This window comes from Erpetoichthys calabaricus, chromosome 2 (assembly GCF_900747795.2).
Source record: "Erpetoichthys calabaricus chromosome 2, fErpCal1.3, whole genome shotgun sequence".
Lineage (NCBI taxonomy): Eukaryota > Metazoa > Chordata > Cladistia > Polypteriformes > Polypteridae > Erpetoichthys > Erpetoichthys calabaricus.
Window position 1 is genome coordinate 281,021,233 of NC_041395.2, and position 23,427 is coordinate 281,044,659.

Consider the following 23,427-nt stretch of genomic DNA (forward strand, 5'->3'; position numbering starts at 1 on the left):
TTACTTTATTTATAAATGGTAATAGTATACAATTAACTTTTGCCATTCTTGCCCTTACTGCCCCAGTTGCTTTACAGCTAATTCTATTGTTTATCATACTTGCTTTATAGACTTGGCTGCACAGTTTCCCTATATTGCTCACTAGTAGGTGAGTGCATGAAGACCGATTAACCAAAAGGGAGTGTGAGTAAAATATTCTCATGAGTGAATTGACATGCATGATAAAGAGATTTACTTGAAATATTTTTGCATGTCTTCCTTGTGCTTTGATGGCCGTTGCTTCATGTTCTGCCCTTCGTTCATCATTCTTGCACCCACATAACCAGCCTTTCCTCGAAATTCACCATTTAGGATTGTGACGCTGCACCTCCATAACTATGATGTCCATTTTAACACATCCTCCTCCCTCTGACAAAACTCCATCATTCATCATTCAAAACTCCATCCTGCCTTCTGTCTCTTTTAAAACAGCATCCATTCTCCGACAATACGTCCATACTCCCTCCGTTAATACTCCATCATCCCTCCTACCTCTTTCAAAATGGAATCTGACCTCCGACAAAAACTTTTTCCACAAAATGTCTTTTGACAAAGCACCATCCTCCATTCTACTTCCTCCATCCTCCCTCCACCCTCCTACCTCCTTCATTCTCCCTCAAACCTCAGACACAAATATGAGAAAAGCACAGACTGGGTGCTTTGGAGGGGATTTTCAATAATTTTTACATGGGTGTGAATATATTTTAGATTGCGAATGGCAATGTATACTTCACCTTTAAGCTTTCTTTAAAACTTCTCTATGCTGCAGGTTATGCTGCTTTGCTTATACGTTATTTGCATTGTGCATTTTTATAACCTGATTTTTGCATATCATAATGGATTTAAAGTGTAAACTATTACTTTTACTCCCTTGATGTCTAAATCCATTCAAGGCTTTATAAGTTAAAAGGAGGATTTGAAATCAGCTCTAAGTTTAACTGGAAGCAAGTGTAAGGATTCTTGCAGCAGCATTGAAAAATAACTGAAAGCTGTATAAAGAATGATTTGAACAAACAGTGAATAACACATTACAGTAACAGTAGTCTTACTGTGATCCTACAGAAGTGAAATAAATGTATGAATTCACTTCTCAGTATCTTGGATATTTAGAAAACCTTCTAATCTTCCAGCATTCAAAGATGTATGTTTTAAATTACATGCTAGTGTCAAAAATAACACCTAAATTGATGCTCATTCAAGAAAGCTAATGGTGATTACAAATAAGGTAGAAGTGACAGAATATTGTTGCGACTGGCATCATTCCCTCCAATAACTAACATTTCTGTTTTTTCTGTATTCAGAGACAAGTAGATCTTATGCATCCACTTACTTAACTCACTGGTACAATTTATAAAGCACAGCACTGGAGTAACATCTAAAAGAAAGATGTAATTGGGTGTCATCTACATATGAGTGAAAATTAATGTTATGTTTTCTAGTGGTAGTTCACAATGGAAGCATGTAAAGTGAAAACAGAAAATGTCCCAGTACTAAGTTCTGCAGGACACCATATTTACACTGAGTGTAATGATGGAGTACTGTCAGCACATTTCTATACGTACTAGTAACAATTTGATAAATAACAATTAAACCAGGCAAGCACAGTGCTTGTGAACCCCTTATAATTTTCCAGCCTCTGTAATAAAATAGAATAGTCAATTGTGTTAAACTCTGTTCTTGAATTTAACAACATAATTGCTGTGGAATTTCCTTCATCAGATGGTATCAGAATGTTGTTTACAAGATGAGTTAAGTGCTGTTTCTGTATTATGACCAGTGCAGAAGCCAACCTGGAATTTCTCAAACTGTGATGTGAAAGGTGAGACTGGAGCTGTGTGGCTGCTACTTTTTCAGCTCTTTTAGAGAGAAAAGGTACTTTTGAAATGGGTCCATAATTATTAAGCATATGTGGGAGTAATCTCTGGCTTTTTAAGTAATATTCTGAAAACTAACACTTTTAGTTCATCAGGAACTGCGTCATTCAGTAATGAACTATTCATAATGGATGCTGCCATAACATCTATTGAGCATTTTACTAGTTTGGTTGGTGCTGGGTCTATAGAACAAGTAGTAGGTTTAATTTAAGAAATTAAAGGTGCGACTTTCCATTCTGTTACCAAATTAAAGCTACTACAGTGGTGTACACAAGATGAGGCAGGGTTTGCTAATCTAATTTTAAGTTTGCAAGGTGAAACTGAAATATGGGATCTCATATTGTCAGATTTATCATTAAAGACGTTCATAAAGTCGGTCGTTTAATACCCGCTTAATCTTGAACATGGTCGTGGGGGTCTGCAAGGAGCCTATCCCAGCTAGCATAGTGCAGGGACAAACCCCAGATAAGGTGCCATTCCACCGCAGGGCAAACACACACACACACACACACACACACACACACACACACACACACCAGAACCACATATTAGAGCCAATTTAGGATCACCAATTTACCTAACCTGCATATCTTTGGACTGTGTGAGGAAAGCGGAGCACCTGGAGGAAACCCAGGCAGACACAGGGAGAATATGCAAACTTCACACAGGGAGGACCCGGGATATGAACCCAGTCTGCACTGCTAATTTCTTTAGGTATTTGGCATTGTTGTTTAGAATTACGATTTGTCAGATTATCAACAGATCTTGAGGATTATTACTGTAGTTCTAGGATAGTAGTCCAAGTGGTCTATAAAGAGAGCTTTTTTATACTTTTTAACACACTATGTCCATGCAATTCAGAAGATTTGCAGCTTTGTTGCTCTCTGTCTAGCCCATTGCTCAGTGCTGAGTTTAAGTACAGGGATTTAAGATCTGGTCATGTTTTTTAGTCATCCAAACTTTTATTTGGTGCAGTATATATCAAAAAAAAAAATTTTGTTTATTTTTTCCAGTTAGGTTTTGGGTGACACTGATGCCAGTGAATTATGTAGCAGGTCACTAGTGTAACTTTCACATAGACATTGTTGTGATATATGAAATCATAGCAGCTGTTCTTTTTAAGAGTGAGCCTCACATGCACAACTCATTTCAATATTTTTAAAAGAGGTACTAACTTAGTTTAATTTTTTGTAATGACAGGCAATCAAGTTTTCAGTTTGATTGTTATTCACTTTTGTGTTAGTTAGTGTTTAGTGGTGAATTCCTGTGACTGTTGATGTATGGAAAAATCTCGTGTAGAGTGTAACTTCAGGGAAGGTATAACAGAAGTGGACTCAAACCTTAGATCCAAGTCACAAAGTTGTCAAATACAATGTTACTTAACTGTGACTCTGATGTCCATAATTTAAATTTTCAAATCTGTAACTTTTGGTATGACTCATACAATGTTGTTGACAGGAAAAAAATATATAAAGAACTGTTTTATTTTCTTTTTGATTGCTAGATCATTTATTTCTTTTTTGGAGAATGCCAGAATTGTTAGTTCTGTGTGATATGGCTTCTAAAGCCATGTGTGTTATGTTTTTAACATCAATATTTTTGGATAAGACAAACCTCACAGCTTGAACAGGAGGTCGAGTCAAGAGCAAAACCAATTGGATTTTCTCATTGCTCCACCAAGCCTTCATAAACTATTATAGTTCAATTAATGCTGGTCTTTCACAAGCTAGTTGTCTTCTTAGTAGTTAATGTATTGGAGTGAAATGTGTGAAATGTATATCCAAATGAACACATGCAAACAAATGCTAGAATATTAAAAAACTGTAAATTTATCTTTTAGGCTATCCAACAGTTGCCTGAATATGGTGTTTTGTTCCACTGTGTAACAAGAGAAAAGAAGAAAGTAGGTAGGAATTTAGTCCTTGGAATCTGTGCCAAAGGCATTATTGTTTACGAAATAAAAAATGGCTCAAGGATTGCAAGTCTTAGATTCCAATGGAGAGAGACAGAACGGATCTCATCCAGTGTAAGTACAGAAATTCATGCTTATGACTTTTTACACAAAGAGAAGTTAGTTTGACTACACAAAAAGTTGCCACTGTTCCTGCAAAAACAGAATAATTTAAAAAAAATGAAAGAAATGAAGCATAATAAAATTGTTGGCACAGCATGAATAAAAGTGTAGCTTTTCACAACTAGTCTCAATAAAACCCACCAGTTTTGTTCTATGTACCTTTTATTATTTTGTATCGAAGAGACACTGGAGTGATGATGAGATTACAAAAATATTTATCCATTTAAATTTTGAGAATATTTATTTATTTATTGAGTTTCTGTAAAAAAATCCTCCTTGTAACAAAGTTCTATCTATCTATCTATCTATCTATCTATCTATCTATCTATCTATCTATCTATCTATCTATCTATCTATCTATCTATCTATCTATCTATCTATCTATCGTAAAGAAGTTTTTTTGGTTGCAGAATTTAAGCAGTTATCCTTTTTTATGTCATTGTTTTTTGAGAATAGATAAAAAGTATTAACTTCTAATTATTTTGCAATTAGAAAATGATTAACCTTAATGGAAAAAGACTGTGGGGAAAATCAGTTGTATCATCATCCCCTGCGTACAATAAAAATATTCACGTGATCTGTTTTTACTGATGCATTCTTGTCAATAATAAAATATTTTTGTAAGATAATTAAAGGTAATTAAAGGTTGACGTAAATATTCAATTGTAAAAACCTGTTCATAAATAAAAGCCTTTTAGGATAAGTCTAATGCTACAGCTGTATTTCTTTTTATTTAATTATTTGCATTGCTTGCAACTAAATGATCTTTAGATTTAATAAAAATTATCACAAGGAAAGCTCCTGGTGAGCAACTGAAGACTTAATAATGCAAAAATCTTTTTTTTTTTTTTAGAGGAAGAAATTTACTGTTGAAAGTAGCACCAGTGGTAAAAAACATGTATTTCTCACAGAAAGTTCAAAAATGTCCAAGTATCTCTTGAATCTTTGCTCGGCTCAGCACAAATTTCAAAATGAGATGAACTCTCGGCAGCTCTGCCAGCCTTCCTCTGCAGGTGAGCACAGAGGGTGGATTTTTTCTTCTCAGACATTAATGCTGGATATAAGGGGTTTAGCTGGATTTTAATGCATACAGACTATACTGGATTTAAAGGGGTTAGCTGGATTGCAATGCACAAGATAGACAGATTACATTCATAATCTACTGTTACATTCATATCCCAAGTGCAATCAGTGTCTATTGATATAATTTGACACTATTTCTTTCTTGCAGAAGGAAATATGTTGACAACAGAACAAAGCTTATTAAACTTTGAATCTCAGATAAAGGGACACAGGACCAAGCAGAGGTTTTCCAATTCAGAAATGGTACTGAATCATTATAGCAATAATAACTTGATGCCAAAAGACATGATCAGCAAGTCCTGTGACAATTTAAGTGTCAAAATGGATAACGAGAGCGGAGATGAGATTCATATATGGAGGTACTGAGCTTTTTTTATGCTTCATGCCTTTCCTTTGAGGTTTATTTATGTGTGTGGAAGTCATTAGTTCTGTATCAGGCAATGTGACAAGTAATCAGCAAGACTCAGGACAAAAGCAAAAATAGTGGCAAATGAGTTGCATAGTTTTACTGATTTTCTGATTGGGCTCTGATTGTATGTAGCGTCTCAGCATACACCTCATGGAAATATACCAAAGTAATTGGTGATTGTTTGCTTCATAAGCCAAGTGATTATATGCAAATCAGACAATTCATCTTTTTGTTTTACTACTCCACTAAAATAATCATATATTATTTTACCTCTCCACTTTCTTAAGATATTGGTTTTTTTAGTGAACATACTGTTCAGAGTACAGATTATTAGAAAAAAAGGATAGTTATAAAACATTTTTATAAAATAACAGCTTACCTATATGATTTCTAATGCTTTTCATAAATTTAGGTAAAAATGTATTTCCTTAATATTCATTGGAAAGCATGAATAATGTGTAAATTATTCGCTTGCTTAAATTTACCATTTATGAAAAGATATGCAAATAAAATTTCAATTTCACTGTACACTTCCTGGTGAGAGGTGCAGTGGCAACATATAAGGCAGGCCAATGTAGACTTTCTTAACCCAACAAATATCTCCAACATTCTGGGGTGTTCCCAGGCTCTGCCACAATATTTGAAACATGTAACAATTCCAGTTTGTTTTGGGTCTGCTTCTAAATCTGGAAGTGGGCAATGCCAGGTAATTCTTGCATTAGGGGAACTTCATGGGTATCCTCACTAGATGTCCACCCCAACTTGACTGGCTTGTCTTATTCTGAAGGAACAGACGTGCTTCTCCAATATCCCCCAGATCACTTTGCTTTCTGTTTCTCTCCCTGAGTAAGCATTTAAGAAATGTATAGAAGTCATATTTCTCCTTCTTGTATATAAAAAAACATTTTGATTGGTACACAATCTTGGTGACAATAGTTGAAGATGATGACATTAATTGGTTAACAAAAAGCTTTGTGGACGTGGTTTCCAATTCACCACCATAATCCAGTGCAATGTCCTCAGTGATGCCATTACTTCACCAATCCATTGTTTAGGTATGGTGTTTCATTTCAAGCGCTTTGTGCTTTCACAACTGGAATAACACTTTAACTTTTTCCGAGCCATCCTATATATAACAGCAAATCCCTGTTTAAGTAGTTAGACTTAATTGTAAAATCATCTATCAGGAACTCAAAATGGCCATGCTTTAAAAAGGCATCTGTACAGAAATATAAACCATATAAACCTTCCTTACTTTCAGTTCTATTACTTGGCTGCAAATATTCATACAAAAATATTATAAATTAATAGAAGTCTGCAAGACTACAAATGCTTGATTAATAATGGAAAGGAAATCTATGTATGCACTGGTCAGTGTTGCTGCCAACAATAGTTATTTTCATAGCTGTGTCTAATTTTCTGTACACAATTGTTGTAGTTGTTTTGTTTTTTTAACCAGGGGCTAAAATTATTGGCAGGCAGTGTGGTGTAGTGGTTAAGGCTTTGGAGCTAGGATTGTAAACCTTGAAGCTGCAGGTTCAGGTCCCACTGTTGACACTGTGTGGCCATGAGCATGGCATCTCACTTTACATGCCTGTGCTCCAATTGAAAAAACAAAAGAAATGTAAGCAATTGTATCTAGAATGTTGTATGTTGACTTAGATAAAGGCATTAGTCAAATAAAAAATAAAATTAATAGTATTGTAGGTCACTGGAGCTGCTTACTCTTGAACATTCTATATGTAATTGTCCATGGGTAAAACATTCCTTTTGTAGATCAACTCCTGCTTTTTCCTGTTTTTCCTAATTACTTGGCCTTTCTTGATGGCCATCACAAAACACAATTTTACAGGAAAGTGTATTCTTTTGAGTTGAAACAGGTAATCAGCTATGTTCCCTCTAAGCTGCGCTATGTTTCCTTTTGAATTGTAGTGCCGCTCACTTCTACAGCAGTTTTGAAGAGCTGCACAACTGTTATCAAACTGTTATTCACCTTCCTGAAACTCCATGGGTCAAACCCTCCTCCCAGGTTGTTATTTATGTGTTAGTGCTTCATGGCAATTGACATTTCACGGGGGTCCAGCACTCACCCACCCACCCCTTATTCCTTACTTGTTGTTCATGTAAAAGTGCCTTATGGAGCTTGATACTTCACGTCAGGAGGTCAATGGAGTGGAATGGATAACTAAAATAAGAACCGGTCTGCATCAGGGCAAAGTACAGCCTGTGAGAACAGTTATCAAGCATCTGCATTGCTAGGTCACAAGGTTTGGGAATGTCCTAGACTTAAACTGTTTTTTTCCAAAGATGTTTGAATATCTTAGATTTAAGGCTTGGACTTAAAATCACTTCTAATGACTTAATAGCAATGCTTGCAGTAATTCCAAATGAAATAAAATCACGTTATCAAAAATCACATCACATCACGCTCCTTGAACAAAGATATATTTTGCTCAGATGGAAGTATCCCAATCCACCTTGTCTAACTAAATTGGATGTTCTATATTATCTCAATTTGGGCAAAATCAAATACTGTTTTTCAAGTATGTGCTCAGAACCTTTTCAGAGATTGGCAAGAACTCAGTAATGCAGTGTGGGAACTGGCTCGGACACAGACAGGCAGACATGTTCATGTCACCTAACATACGTTTATTTACACTAATATTTACAGTCTTACTGTGCTCACAGACCCCAAAGTCCTGGCCTCTCAACAATACCTTCTCTCTCTTCAGGCCACCTCCTTGCCGTCCTCCCGACATCATCTTCCTTCCTCCCGACTCTTGTCAATGACTGGAGGGAGGCGGCCCCTTTTATACACACCCGGATGTGCTCCAGGTGCTCCCCGGCAATCTTCCGCCGGCACTCCCCAGTGTGGCGGAAGTGTCGGCTATGTACCCGGAAGCACTCCGGGTGTCCCTTCTTCTCTTCCCCCCAGCACTTCCGGGTGTGGCGGAAGCGCTGGGGTCCAGGGTCCCCAAGGCAACAGGGTAGAGCTTCCAAGCTCTGTACCCGTGGCCCCCAATACAACCAGGGCGGACGCCCTCTCGAGTTCTGGAGGAGGAATGAGCCCTCCTCCTGTCCTCCTGAGCATCCCGGCCGGGCGTGAGCCCCATCAGGGTGCCACAGTAGTCTGGCCTGTGCGTAGCCATTTTATTTTACTTGATGTTTTATCCTATACAAGGAACTAGTTTAGTAAAGGCTCTATAGTCTATTGTTCAGGTGAAGGTTAATTATTAAGTTTCATGGTTTGGTTTAAAAGCAACCTGTTATGCTTGCTGTGTTATTTTCATTTGAGTTCTGTTATGTTGAGTTTCCAAATGAAAACAACTTAAAAAGTAAGAAAATTTCCCTTTGACTATATAATCGAAAGATTAATAATATTTGAACTTAAGCCTTACTTGATAATTTCATGATAATATGACTTTTTGGAAAAATATTTGTATTATATGGACTTTAATCCACAAAGTATGTCAAAGTGAATTGCAATGTCAGTGTTGTTTATACAACATTTTCAAAAATATGACTCCTGTTGAACATGAAAAATTATTTTATTAACAACATGGAAAACACAAAATTGGTACATAGATAGATAGATAGATAGATAGATAGATAGATAGATAGATAGATAGATAGATAGATAGATAGATAGATAGATAGATAGATAGATAGATAGATAGATAGATAGATAGATAGATAGATAGATAGATAGATAGATAGATAGATAGAACTTTATTTGTCTCCAGGGAAAATGATGTGAGACGTAAGTGCCACTGGTCTGTATTCATTAGGTGCAGAGGAACAATGCAGGATGCTTTTTACAGCAGTGGCACTTTCTGAAGCCATAAGGACAAACTGAACAGGTGACAGAGGACACCACAAAGTTGGACAGAACTGGCCTTAAGAACTCGTGGACTGACTCCATCTGGTCCTGCAGCTTTTTCTATATGTAGCTTCCTCAGTTGTCTCATTACTTGGTTGTTAGTTATGGACAGTCCACAGTTGGTCAGAGGTGGACTTGTTACTGCCCATTCCAGTTGACATGGTAGGATTTGTTGATGTGGTAGGGATGGTTGTAAATGAACAATTCTGAATTCTACATTCTCTTCATATGTTAGTTTATATCTTGCACTCTTATAAACTGTATTTATTTTCTTACAGTCCTGAAATAAAGCCAAGTAAGGATCTGAAAGTTTCAACTCACAGAAAGCTGTTCCTTGGAAATGAAACTTCCAGTCATTCAGTTCAACAGCCTTTGAATGGTACAGTATGTGTTTTAAATGAAAAAGTCAAAAATCTGATATGGCCACCACATGTCTTTCTCCATACTTACAACATGAGTGCAGTATATGGTGTGTATCTTCCAAAATGTATGCAAGATTCAGTATCTCTGAAGTTTATTTTTCACATTTTAGTTTTCTTTAAAGGTCATGTCATGTATCATGTTAAGGTAATAAAGACATAAAAGGGGATCAGTGTTTCCTTATAATTAAAGTTTAGCTGTTTTAACTACTGTGCTTGAGAATTTTGAACTGCAATTGAACTCAGAAGTCACAAAAGTGTTTCTTTAAAAGCTCTAAATGCCAATTCCAAATTTTGTGAACTTCTAAACAGTGATGTGACTGTTGTTGGTATCGGCTTTCAAACATTTGAACATTAAAAGTTGAAAGCTGAATAGTTAGAATTCACCCAAAATCTAATCAGCTCATATGACTAACAAGGACAAGTTGTCCACAGAATTTCATAATACTTTCGGTTTCTACAAAATTGTTGCCACAGACCACCAATATGCAAAGACACAGACAAACAGATATATTGCACATCTTTCTAAAATGCTCAAGCATGTTCTATTGACATGGTGGCGCAGTGATAGCGCTGCTGCCTCGCAATTGGGAGACTTGGGGACCTGGGTTCGCTTCCCGGGTCCTCCCTGCGTGGAGTTTGCATGTTCTCCCCGTGTCTGCGTGGGTTTCCTCCGGGTGCTCCGGTTTCCTCCCATAGTCCAAAGACATGCAGGTTAGGTGGATTGGCGATTCTAAATTGGCCCTAGTGTGTGCTTGGTGTGTGGGTGTGTTTGTGTGTGTCTTGCGGTGGGTTGGCACCCTGCCTGGGATTGGTTCCTGCCTTGTGCCCCGTGTTGGCTGGGATTGGCTCCAGCAGACCCCCGTGACCCTGTGTTTGGATTCAGCGGGTTGGAAAATGGATGGATGGATGTTCTATTGACATCAAAATGTGCTTTTCTGATTAAAACATGAAGTCATTTTTTTCATGAAAGTAAAAATTTCTTCATATTTGAAATATGGGAAAATAAAAATATACCAGGAAAATGTAAGATGAATTAAGTAAATGTATGTATATGTAAAACATCAAGATGTAAGATTAATTAATGTACAAATGCGTTTCATAAAACAATTGCTTGAATTATCAGTCAGTTAGAAAATACTTTTCAAACCCATTTAATTCAGTGCCACAAGGAGCCAGGCATACTGTATTCTGGCAGCACTGGATTTAAAGCAGGCAACTCCCAGGAAAAGGTGCAAGTCCATAACATGGCCTGCTTATGCCCACACACATACACAGTCACACTCATACTACGCCTATTACAGTAGAACCACAGATCAATATGAAACACACATCTTTGGGAATGTAGGAAGAAAGTAAAGTACTTGGAAAAAAACTCACACAGACACATGGAGATGGTGCAGATTTCACACAGACAAAAAATTGCATGGGTTTCAAGCCTAGGGCACAGTCTGTGGGGGATCAGGACTAACCACTGCAGCGTAACATGCCATACTATCTTGCCTAGTCTTTCATCCCTTTGTTTTGCATTTTGTTTTACAATAACTGTTCCTTCTTTGTGTGATTTAGAATCTCAAACCAACATTACAGTGCCAGAGAGAGAAATTATATGTGTAACTTTGAGGAAAGATCCACAACTTGGCTTGGGTAAGTTAGTCAAAAGATTTTACTTTGCAAATTCTGGTGTGTTGCCATGGCAACAACTTGTCCAAATCTTAGTGATTTTAAAAGCGTGGGAACTGCAGCAGGTATTTTGCTTGTCCTTCCTTGCAGAACTGAAAAAGGAAAGTGTACTGTTTCTGTGATTTTGTACATGAAATATCAATGAAGAATATCGAAGATTTTTCTGTTACAGCAATCTGTTTACAAAAGTATTTACTAGATGTAGGTCAGATATACAGTACATGATCAAATAAACTTAAGGGAGAGAAAGATTTGGAGTACTTCTTACTCATGGCCTATGGTATTATGTATATGTAATGTGCATGTGTATAGTTCTTTAAATCAAAACTGAATTCCATATAATAAACTTATACTAAAGAATATACAAACATTTTTCTTAAATAAAAGTTCTAATAAAAATGTGGATAACCTAGGGCATTTGGAATCACGATTTAAAAAAAAGATAAACTTCCTCCATATTTATATTTCTATGCATATATTATGTGATATTTCTCCATTTATGTTTCAGTATTATAATTTCTGTCTATTTTATGTCTTTAAGCCATACTATATTTCTAATTTGTGTATAGCAAACTGGAAACAGAAGCTGAAGTTCAATTAAATATACAGCACCCAAAAATGACTGTTTTTTAAATATGTTACTTACCCCATGTAGTTTATAGTGATGATTGTAACAAAAAAAATTTAAGCTCAAGTTTTCATGGAGAAAAAACATAACAAATATTCAAGTTGAACAGGACCCAACAGTGACCAACACTGGACAATGGCATATAAAGTGAAAATGTCAATGGAAAATAGAAAGAAAATTCTCATGTAACTCACATAATCCACCTGTCTATTATCTATCCGTACTGTGTGATCTGAACATGTGAAATACAAGCATATTTTTCCTAAAATACTGGACAACAGGAAAGGCACATGCCTATAATAACGGTACATTTAAATTGAAGATCCACCTCTCTCCCTCATTCATTGGCCAAGTATCCTACCTTCAATTTAAACACACAGTATTATGAGAATGTGATTTTTCTGTTAATCTGTTAAACTGACTTTTATGTTAGCAATAAATGCATGAATTTTGCACATTCTGTGAATATGAATAGATGAAGGATCTGTGGATTATGTGACATGAGTTACATGATATTTTTTTCAATTTTCCATAGAAGTCTTTCACTTAGTTTGTCATCTTCCCAAGATGGTCTTCATTGGGTACTGTTTTTATGAGCTTTCTCCACAAAAACTTGAGATAAAATAATTTGTTGGCCACCTCTACGAACTATGTGTGTTAATTACATATAAAAGAACATAATTTTTGCATGGCATGTTCCTTTAATAAGAATAAACTTATTTAAACAGAACTGAAAATTTCATTATTGAGTAGTCAAAATAAATGGGCAACATTCAAGAAACAACTCAGTTTTTGTTTCATGTCTATTGGCTGTTTGAAAGGATTCATAATAGTTGGTGAAGACAACACAGGGAAATTGGACCTTGGAATCTTTATTGCATCAATTATTCCTGGTGGACCAGCAGAAAGAAATGGCCAGATTAAGCCAGGTAAAAAATATCTCTCAAGTTCCTTTACTGTGCCATACCTTCTTTAATTGTCTTGTGATTAGTCTTATTGAAGTCATAAAAAAATTAGTTGATATTCTGATATTCTTCAAACATGATCGACCTCACAGGATGTTCCTGAACCCAAATGATTAACCAAGAATGACAGAGATGTTTATGTATTATAAAAAATTAAGCGCACATGGGAGGTTGAACAATATAATACAAAATAAATTAAAGGAAAGAAAGCTACAGTCATGCAACAACTATTTGAGACTGGCCATTTGGCTGAATGTCTACGGGTCATTGCAACTGAGGCTCAGTGGGTCTGGTATGAGTCACCGGTAAGCATATTTTAACTGCTGGTGTGAAGGAGCACAAATCAGTATGGGAGTCTTAGCGGTCTCATGGTGGGTGCATGCAAGGTGGTGTTTCTCAACCACTGGGTCCATTGCAAGTTGCCACCGGTGTGTCACAGTTTGCCATTTTTGGTCTATGAGTGGGTAGCCTAAGCCAGTGTTTCTCAATCATTGGGTCATGACCCTCTTTTGGGTCACAGATTTCTATCATTGGTTTGCAAGTGTCTTGCGGTGTGTTTCCTAAATGATCAACAGCAATATGTGATATGTTTCCTGTTCCTAACTGAGTTTATTTCACCAATGAGAACTCCCAATCGCTCTCATTTCACCAATGGGGTGATTTCCAATTGCTGCTAGTGGTGACTTTAAAAAGAATAAACTGGGTCATTGGATATAAAGGTCAAGAAAAACTGGTGTAAGGGAAGGCAGTGTGGGCCGATTGTCTAAGAATTTTCCACATGGAACAGCACTGATCAAAACAAATCTAAAAGGGCCCTCAAGAGTTAGAAAACATATGTAACCTTGTAAGATAATAATAATAATAATAGCAAAAGATACACTATATTACTATTTAATCTGGTGTTTCTATCTTCCTGATGGAAGAAAAAAATGCAAACCATCTGCACAGATCAGAAGCAAAAAAGACCTGCCAGCTGCATGAAGCACGACTCCAAAAACTGTTGTGTGGCATAGCCAGTCACCGCCCTAAGGAGTGGAACTCTGTAAGTGCAATGATATATATTTTTTATTAATTTGTAGTTTGTGGCCATTTGTTGGTTGTAGCATCAGTACAGGATGGAAGACAGCTGAGAGGCTACTACTGTACCTCTGCAGCGTCACCACTGTTCCTGTCACTGCTTCTATACAGAGTGTATCATTCTTTGGCTGGCAGTGCTGCCTCAAGTACGTGATAGACAAAAGGCAACTAGCAGCTGGTGTTGGTTATTTCTTTATTTCTTCATTTTTACCCTATTGTTTTTCATTGGCACATCAACAGAAAGTACGAATGACCTCTGCTCAGATGGCAGATGACTATATACAGTATGCTGGCCTTTAGACTTTTGTTACACAGGCTTTGTCCTTGCCTCACATATGGGTTGTCTACCACACTTACCTACAGTACCTTATATAAGACATTCCTCCAAGCATCTCCCAACCTTCCTCACCCTAACTGGACTTTCTTCCTCCAGCCTACTGAACTGTTGCCAACACATGCTTTTTTGTCTCCAAGGTCACCTGAAATTAAGCCAAAAGAAACTTTTAAGCCTCTTCCAGGAATCACTTCTGTGTCAAATCTCTGGTCATCGAGAGTTAGCTATGTGTTTTGCAACCTCTGTACTTTGAAACCTCAGGACTACCCCTACCCTCACAGAGCATTCCTGACTCTGACGGTTATCCAGGGTATAACGTGGAAGTCATTCCTGGAGCAACCTCATGAGCTCCTTCCAATTTAATGTCAGGTTAAACTAGTATCAAGAGAGCAGTCTGGAACCGCAAGTAATCCGACTAACACTTCCCCAGCAGAATAAACTGCATGGGATCATGTATAGCATAGTGAGGCTACTTGCTGCTTTTACTGGGCTAGACTTTACATTGGTAATTCAGATCCTGGTCAATGGATGTAAGAGCATATGTATGGTCTATATATGATTTGGATTTGTTTAATTCACATCAGAGTCGCATATTTTAAGTATTAGGTGCAAGGCAAAAGCCAACTCTGAAGGAAACATCATTCAATTACATAGCCCACTCACGAGCAAACCCACATTTACACAGGGCCAATTTAGAATCACCAACCAACTTATGATGTACATTAATGAATGAATTAATGTAAATTAGTTAATTCCTAGTCATGGAAAGCAGGAGCCTAGAGGTACTGGGTGAATCAATTTTCACTGTTCCTTTTTTTACAATAGACAGAATGGAGAAAATATCTATCAGTTCATTGTGTGATCCCACATTTTCCAGTTATAAAGTCATGACGGCACAAGAGACAATCCTATTAACAATGGGAAGGTAGGAAATAATTAACTCTATACAGGGGGAGCACTCTCATGCTCACTCCTAACAATTTAGAGGCATGATATTTAAAAATAACTTAAAATGAGTTTATTAACTTCCCATTCATTCACTGATTCCAATGAGTGACTAAAATTGTCAGTATGATGTTTAAAAGGTTAATCCCACTCTGAAATAATAGTTAGACGCTTGACATTTCAGTTGTTGATCCTTGAGCAGGTAAGCTTCAAAAAGACCAAAAGAGAAGCTTTAAAACTATAAAATGCTGGCATTTATTGGTGGCACAATCTGACATCAGCTATGTATGATTCAAGCAAATGACTCAGATTCATTTTTTAAAATCTAACTATTTGATCAGCATGGAAACTCACCTATTTTCATATTATCTGAAGGAGGATTTATTCCATGTGATTGTTGAAAAAAATAACACCTGCAAAGAATTTCACATATCTTTAAGTAGGATTGCGGTGAAATACAAGGGCTTCAATAAACAAAGATTTGTGTACCTTACACTGAAGCAATAAGCTTGCAAAGGCTGTTTTAAAATGAAGCATCAGTGAAGCTGCTTGCTGTAGATATATAGTATATTGGATTCTTTATTGATGCAATCTATGTGCGTAAGCTCTTTCTAATGAGAAACAATGATAGAAGGAAGCATTGCTGTGTAGCAGAATTAGATAAGGAAAGTCTGCCTGCAAAGCAAGATGTGATATGTAGAGCATGTCTGTGTAGTTTTGTTAGTGTGAAATGTTTTTTTATAGTACTTTGTACAGAAAGCAAAAAAAGAAGAAGATATAATGACGTGAACCATAGTTTTTATATTTACAGTTAGGCCCATAAATATTTGGACAGAGACAACTTTTTTCTAATTTTGGTTCTTTGGTAATTTGTCCAATTACTTTTGAGCTCCTGAAATGAAGGGATTGTGTTAAAAAATGCTTTAGTTGCCTCATATTTTTATGCAATCGTTTTGTTCACCCCACTGAATTATTGCTGAAAGTCTGCACTTCAACTGCATCTGAGTTGTTTCATTTAAAATTCATTGTGGTAATGTACAGAACCAAAATTAGAAAAAAGTTGTCTCTGTCCAAATATTTATGGACCTAACTGTAGAGTCAAGGTAATACAATTGGTCTAGGGTTCTTTCAGGTTATTTTTTCTTTTTGGAAATAGATAGATATTAGTGACATTTTTAAATAAGGACTTAGTGGGACACAAGCCTCACCAGATGTCCTACAGAATAAGTAGTTTATAGCAACTCTCAAATTTGTCTTATCACACATTTTTTCCTATTTTTCTATCGTGTGACCAATGTAAGCACCTATCTAGAAAAATATGACTTTTTGTACTATGTGAAACGATCTTCATGCCAGGTGCTGCAAGCCTATTTCCAGCCGAGGGGCTGAACCAGTAGACCCTGCAATGTTGTCTATACCTTTGAGTGTGAGTGTGCATGTCTAACCTTAATTTTCCAGTTCAGTTACGGTGCTTAAAGGTCATTTTCCATATTCAAAAAAGAACTGCCTGTTGTTGCTCTTTTTTGTTTTTTAATTATTTGCTGGCGTTGGATGACCAGCAAAAAACTGGCCCCATGGTTGGTGTTGCTTCAACAGGACATGTAGTGAGCAGTCTGAGTCATGTAGTGTGTGTTGGCTGTGTATCCATTCCGTGTTTTGGTAGCTTGTCCTTTTTCACTTCCAAGATGTTGCCATTTTAACTTAGGCAGTTCATATCCAATAAAATTTTCTGGCAGGTAGTTGCAAGGTTTTCAGTTTACTTAACATATAAATCTATGTTGCTCTATTTTATCATGATGATGATGATAATGACAGAGGGTATTTCAGTGATCTGATGCCAATCAAGACACACCAGGCACCGGCATGGTTTTGTTTAATTGTTTATGTGATATGAAAGGTGCGTGAACTTGCATGTTTCTTTAGCCCTTAGCAAAAGAAGAACATACATTATTAGTGGGGTAAGTTAATGTAAATGTTAGAAAAGTCTATATGCCAAAAACACCACAGACAGATAGATAGATAGAGCTCAGTGCTATACCATACAGTGTAATCTCTCTTAAATTTAAGCTCAACATTTTAGTTGTGATTGTTTTACCTTTTGTTATTTTTTCTCATATTACATTATGCACTATTGTGAGTACAAGATATGCCAGAAATGTTATCAATGCATGTAGTACTGAAGAAATTGTTAAGTGAAAGCTGTTATATGGGGAAAAAACAGCGAAGAGGTATTGGTTAGGTGCTGATTAAATTGCTAAGTGGACATTCATTTACAAATCATTTTTGTATCATACATTGAAACATTGTGTTTCAAAACTGTTTGATCCAGTTTTTTATATACAGTGCCAGCACTGAACTGGTGAATATTTATTGGAACTAAATTTTGATTGTTCTTTTTTTCTTCTTTATGTTATTTTAGGAGGACGCTTAATTTCTCTAAATAAAACAAGTCTGGAAGGAGTCACATTTAGCAGCGCAGTAGAAATTTTGCAAAACTCTCCTGAAGAAGTGGAACTTATTATTTCACAGTCAAAGAGTAGGTCAATGATTTTACAAAGTCAATTCCTTATTAAAGTTTAAGAAGAGCCTTTGGTTGATCAAGTGATTTAGTGGACAAAAGCATGTTGTTGATATGTGGTGGGTTTGGTGCATTCCCTGAATATGGTTAAAATATAGTAGAAATTGAAGTACATACATGACAGTACAGTTTCAGATGGCTGTTCTTTGATTAAACGTGTATTGTGAGTTACAGTGAGTGGTTAGCGTTGTGACTGTTAGTAGATAGACTGATAGATATCACTATCCCAAACAGCCATCAGTGTTAACTGCTTCACCACTGTGCCTCACTATGGTTTTTCTGTTATGTTTAAAATGATGAACTTTAAGGAGACTTATTTTTGATGAGTATTCACTAAGAACTGGATTTCACTAAATAGTAAAACTAGCTGTAAATGTATACGTTAGCCCTTGCGATTCATGGGTTTACGATTCGCAAAATAGCCTATTTGCGGGTTTGTCGTCAACAAATAAGTGGAAATTATTTAATGAGTTTTGCGATCTATTGCTGAAAACCACAGGTGACATAAACAGCGCTTCTTAAATGGCCTGTAAATCCTACCAACATCTGGAGTACTGTGTATTTGGGCAGCTTTGGCGGTTGCTGTGAGGGCTGCTGAGTGAAAGATGAGGGCACTAGCTTTAAAAGTGAGTCATAAGAAACAGACAGGATCGCAGCTGGTGGTGTCTTTTTGTTCAGTGCTTCACTGCATGATTGGAATACATTTGTACCCATCGGATTACATTTTTCCCTGAATTTATGTTCTTGCCCTGTGCCCGCTTATTCATGTGATTTCTCCTGGGCTGAAAAATGTCTTCGTCTGGGAGTTCTCCCAGCTTTTACATACCTTCACATGCATCGCCATCATGGTAGGACAGAACTTTACATAACTTTCAAGAGGCTGTTCACAGGGGATTTCATTTCATAATTACATCACCATGAAATGCATTTGTGAAACTGGAATGTGTTGTGAGTGTTGAACAATTTGTGCAGTCTTTTGTTGGATTTATTTTGTATCTGTAATATTAATCATTTTGGTTGTTTACTATCATACAGTAAATGCACACACAAATTTATTATAATGTTAAATTTTGTAAAAAATTACAATTCACTAAGAACTGCTGAACTACACAGTTTGTCTAGGGGAAACCACTCATCTTTGTTTCTTCAGCCAGCCTCACACACAGAATTTGCCTTGTGCAGTGATCATTTTATTTCACAGTTCTCTCAACTTTTTGCATCTTATTTAGTGCAATAAACTTCGAATATACAGTAATCATGTGCCCAAAACATATTTGCAGATTTTCATTTTGCAGGAGCTCTGCGCTTGTAACCACCGCAAATCACAAGAGATAAACATATTCAAACAAGAAAGGTTTCCGATATCGTAAGAGCTTTTGAATGTTAATTTTTATTTTGTTTTGTCACTCAGGTGTATGTGAAACGCAAAATAGATGCTTTAAAAAAGACAACACTCTAAGCAGCCTTTGCAATGCTGAAAACAAGGATGTTGGTCAAAGAGTAGATCAGCATGTGTATGTGGAGGATCTTGAAAATGTTCTTACAGAAAGTACAATTGTACCAAGATCTGGAATGAAGCAACAAACACCTGTCGTGCGCATACTTGATGTGCTGGTGAGCCCCCGCATTAATTTTTCCATTTTAATATTGAAAATATAAGAAATATAAACATATATGGATTAGTAATTGGCGGCACGGTGGCGCAGTGGGTAGCACTGCTGCCTCGCAGTTGGGAGACCTGGGGACCTGGGTTCGCTTCCCGGGCCCTCCCTGCGTGGAGTTTGCATGTTCTCCCCGTGTCTGCGTGGGTTTCCTCCGGGCGCTCCGGTTTCCTCCCACAGTCCAAAGACATGCTGGTTAGGTGAATTGGCAATTCTACATTGGGCTTGGTGTGTGGGTGTGTTTGTATGTGTCCTGCGGTGGGTTGGCACCCTGCCCAGGATTGGTTCCTGCCTTGTGCCCTGTGTTGGCTGGGATTGGCTCCAGCAGACCCCCGTGACCCTGTGTTCGGATTCAGCGGGTTGGAAAATGGATGGATGGATGGATGGATTAGTAATTTTTTTGCTAAAACTTACCATTACAAGTAATACTTTATAATCAGGAAGAAGAGCAGGTATATAGATTTAAATATCTCACCCATTACAAATACCATATTAAATGTAAATGTCATTCACTTGTTAATATGTATGTTCTTTCATTTTATTTAAACTTTAAAACTACTGTATTTATGTTGTTATTATTATTGTTAATAATTATTATCATAGTTATGTTTTGTGACATCATCACACTGCCATTTTGTGTGCTGTTCTTCTGTGGGCACCTCCATTTTATACATTGTTTTTCATCAATGCAGTATTGTTTACAGTACTACTGTAAACCTGCTACAAATCACATGCATTGACAACTGTCAGTGTGTGACATTGTGGCATAGCCAATGTAAAAGTTACATGACACTTAACATGAAATCCAAATTTTGGAAAAATACAGGTAAATATGGTGGTGTACTATCTCTATAGCACTTCTCAAAAACAAAGTATAATTTGGGTATTGCTTGACTGCAACAATTGACAAATGAATACTGGGGTCCTGCCAGTCCACTATGAGCTTACCCTTGAATAAATAACCTAGTCCTAATTTCTTTCCCCATCTAATGACCAATGGCTGTCTGCTGTCGGCTGGGAGAACTTGTGGCCTCTTAACAGATCATCCTGATCTCTTTCTCTCTTCAGGCATCCTTGACATTTCCTGGCTTATCTACCACCCAGGATCCAGGAGAGCATTACATATTTCAAACAATTCTGCCATTTTCTCTCTTCTATGTGGGTGCCCCCCTTCCTTATGAGGCCCTTTACTGCTTCCTGGCCTGGGCTGTCTTTGGCTCAATCTTTACTGGGATGGAACTTTCACTTAAGTTGAGGAGTCACTCAAGAATTTCCTCTCTCTTTGGCCACCTTAGGGGCTGCACTTGCCCTTGGTATCCTCTTACCACTTGGGCACCTTCACAAATAATGTGGTTTCAACAAGATGTGCAGCTAAGTAAAATACAACAAATTTACCTCACTAGTAGTCAGATTATTTTTAATTTCCTTGTTTCATAGGCTCAAAACTATTTGTTCACTGTTATTTATCGAAATGCTGCTGAGTCCCACAAGGTTCTTGGATAAAAGGCAGCAGCAGAATAGCTGATTTATTTCCAGTTACACTGTATACCCAAGAAATCAAAAATGTAACAGATCAGTGGAATAAAGAGAATAATATATTGTAGAATAATATAAGTAATTTCAAATTTAGCACTAGCCCTTTTAGCTTTTGAGCTTTTCTTGAACACCCCAAAGGGTGCTAGGTTATCTAGCGAATCTAAATTAACCGCTATGTGTTAATACGTATCTCAGGGTATGAGTGCGGGTGTGTGCCTGTTTGTGATCTGTGATGGTGTTTCCCCCTTTCAGCACATGTTCTTGTCTTGCAGAATATCTTGCTTGAATACTTTTATGTTGGGCCTTCAATGGAAAAAGCACAGTCAACAATATATTGGGGATTGTGTGGATAGGTTTAAATGACCAGAAAGAAAGTAGGTTGTGGGAAATTGTATAAAAAATTGAGCCAAATAATACAAAAAATAACAAATATTAACTTATAGACAGTTAGTCAAGCTCTTAAATAATGAGCAATTAAGTTACTGCCCCAAAAAATTAAGCTTAAGGAACAGGGAAATAAGGGGTACAAGACTGAAAGATAATTTGTTTATATTAGGCAGAGGTATACACATGTTTAACCTCATTTATAAGTAATTTTTAATATGAATGACAAGTACAATGTTCCAGGTCATTAAACTGATACTATTTTTTTGCCCTGGTCAGGATGGAAATCCAAGACCAGTCTATCCAGGCAATCCAGAGGCAACTGACCTTCATTGTGTGGAATTGACAAAAATTGACGGAAGTCTTGGAATTAGTGTCACAGTAAGTAGAATCTCTTTGACCATAGCTTGGTGTCTCGCGAAACACTAAGAAGTTAGGTTTTCTCAAGACAGCTGAGTATCTAGTCCTACTGTATAAACACTGAACTATGGAAGGACTGATCAGTAATACCAAATGTATTATGCAGCAGACTGTCTTTTTCAGGCAGGTGGTAACCTCCCACGTGAAGAGACCCTGGGTATACTGCAAAAGATTCCTCCTTTAGTACCCCAGATTCTAAATACATGCTGTTAGATTGATTGGTGAATAAATTGGCCTGATCTTTGCAGAATTATGAACTAACTGTTCTGTTTAACCCTTTGTAATGGACTCTATACCCTCTCCAGGGCTGATTGAAATATTATGCCAGCTACTGCCTGGATAGTCTCAGTTTTCCAATAGCCCCAAAATGTTAGTGTAGATAATGGATGATTATTGTTTGATAACACGTCACAGGGATGTTTCATACTAACTACAATAGCTGGCATACTTGTATAGAAGTCTATTTTTAGTAGACCTTCTTATGGAGAAAATAATAACTATTGCAACTATTGTCAAATAAGAATGTTATAGAAACACAAGAAACTTTGTATATCATCATGGAAATCCACATACTAGCCAGCTTACATCCCTGTCAACTAATGAGATTTTTTAATACGAAAATGTCATATGTCTTCCAGTTGTAATGTTCTTTAGTGTAGTTCCATGGATGTTGCATCATACATTTTTTTCAGTTTGATGGGCTTTAGTAATATTTGGTTACATCAGATTTGCCATTCACCTTCATGTTGTTTTTATTGGTGACCCCTTGTTGTGGTACAACGGTCTACAGAAAATCTTTGCTTTGCAAAACAGCCACATTGTGTTGCATTCTGTTGATGCCAGAATGTGTCTTCAGCTGCTGTCATTGTCATTAATTGCCCTGCCCTGTTACTCATTTCCCACCTTTTCTTGTCCACAGCTTTGTGCGCCTTTGAAAATTAAGTTTGCAAACCCTTCTTAAATACTTACACAAGAAAATAAAAAAATATTGAAGAACAGTAATCTATATATTTACAGTGCATTCGGAAAGTATTCACAGCGCATCACTTTTTCCACATTTTGTTATGTTACAGCCTTATTCCAAAATGGATTAAATTCATTTTTTTCCTCAGAATTCTACACACAACACCCCATAATGACAACGTGAAAAAAGTTTACTTGAGGTTTTTGCAAATTTATTAAAAATAAAAAAACTGTGAAATCACATGTACATAAGTATTCACAGCCTTTGCCATGAAGCTCAAAATTGAGCTCAGGTGCATCCTGTGTCCCCTGATCATCCTTGAGATGTTTCTGCAGCTTAATTGGAGTCCACCTGTGGTATATTCAGTTGATTGGACATGATTTAGAAAGGCACACCCCTGTCTATATAAGGTCCCTGTGACCCGACAAATGCGCGATGGACAAATGCGCCCCGACAAATGTGCGACGACAAAAC

General features: G+C 36.9%; 1 protein-coding gene across 1 annotated transcript in view; it reads left to right on the forward strand.

The window, feature by feature from the left end:
- The window catches only part of ptpn20 (protein tyrosine phosphatase non-receptor type 20), a 211,339-nt gene that overhangs the window by 90,645 nt on the left and 97,267 nt on the right, over positions 1-23,427 (forward strand). Inside the window, exons 15-23 of the mRNA XM_051922606.1 lie at positions 3,754-3,939; positions 4,841-5,000; positions 5,219-5,429; positions 9,638-9,738; positions 11,348-11,425; positions 12,911-13,018; positions 17,830-17,946; positions 19,400-19,602; positions 21,849-21,950. Of these exons, the coding sequence (XP_051778566.1) occupies positions 3,754-3,939; positions 4,841-5,000; positions 5,219-5,429; positions 9,638-9,738; positions 11,348-11,425; positions 12,911-13,018; positions 17,830-17,946; positions 19,400-19,602; positions 21,849-21,950 (1,266 nt within the window). The remainder of the gene's footprint in view (positions 1-3,753; positions 3,940-4,840; positions 5,001-5,218; positions 5,430-9,637; positions 9,739-11,347; positions 11,426-12,910; positions 13,019-17,829; positions 17,947-19,399; positions 19,603-21,848; positions 21,951-23,427) is intronic.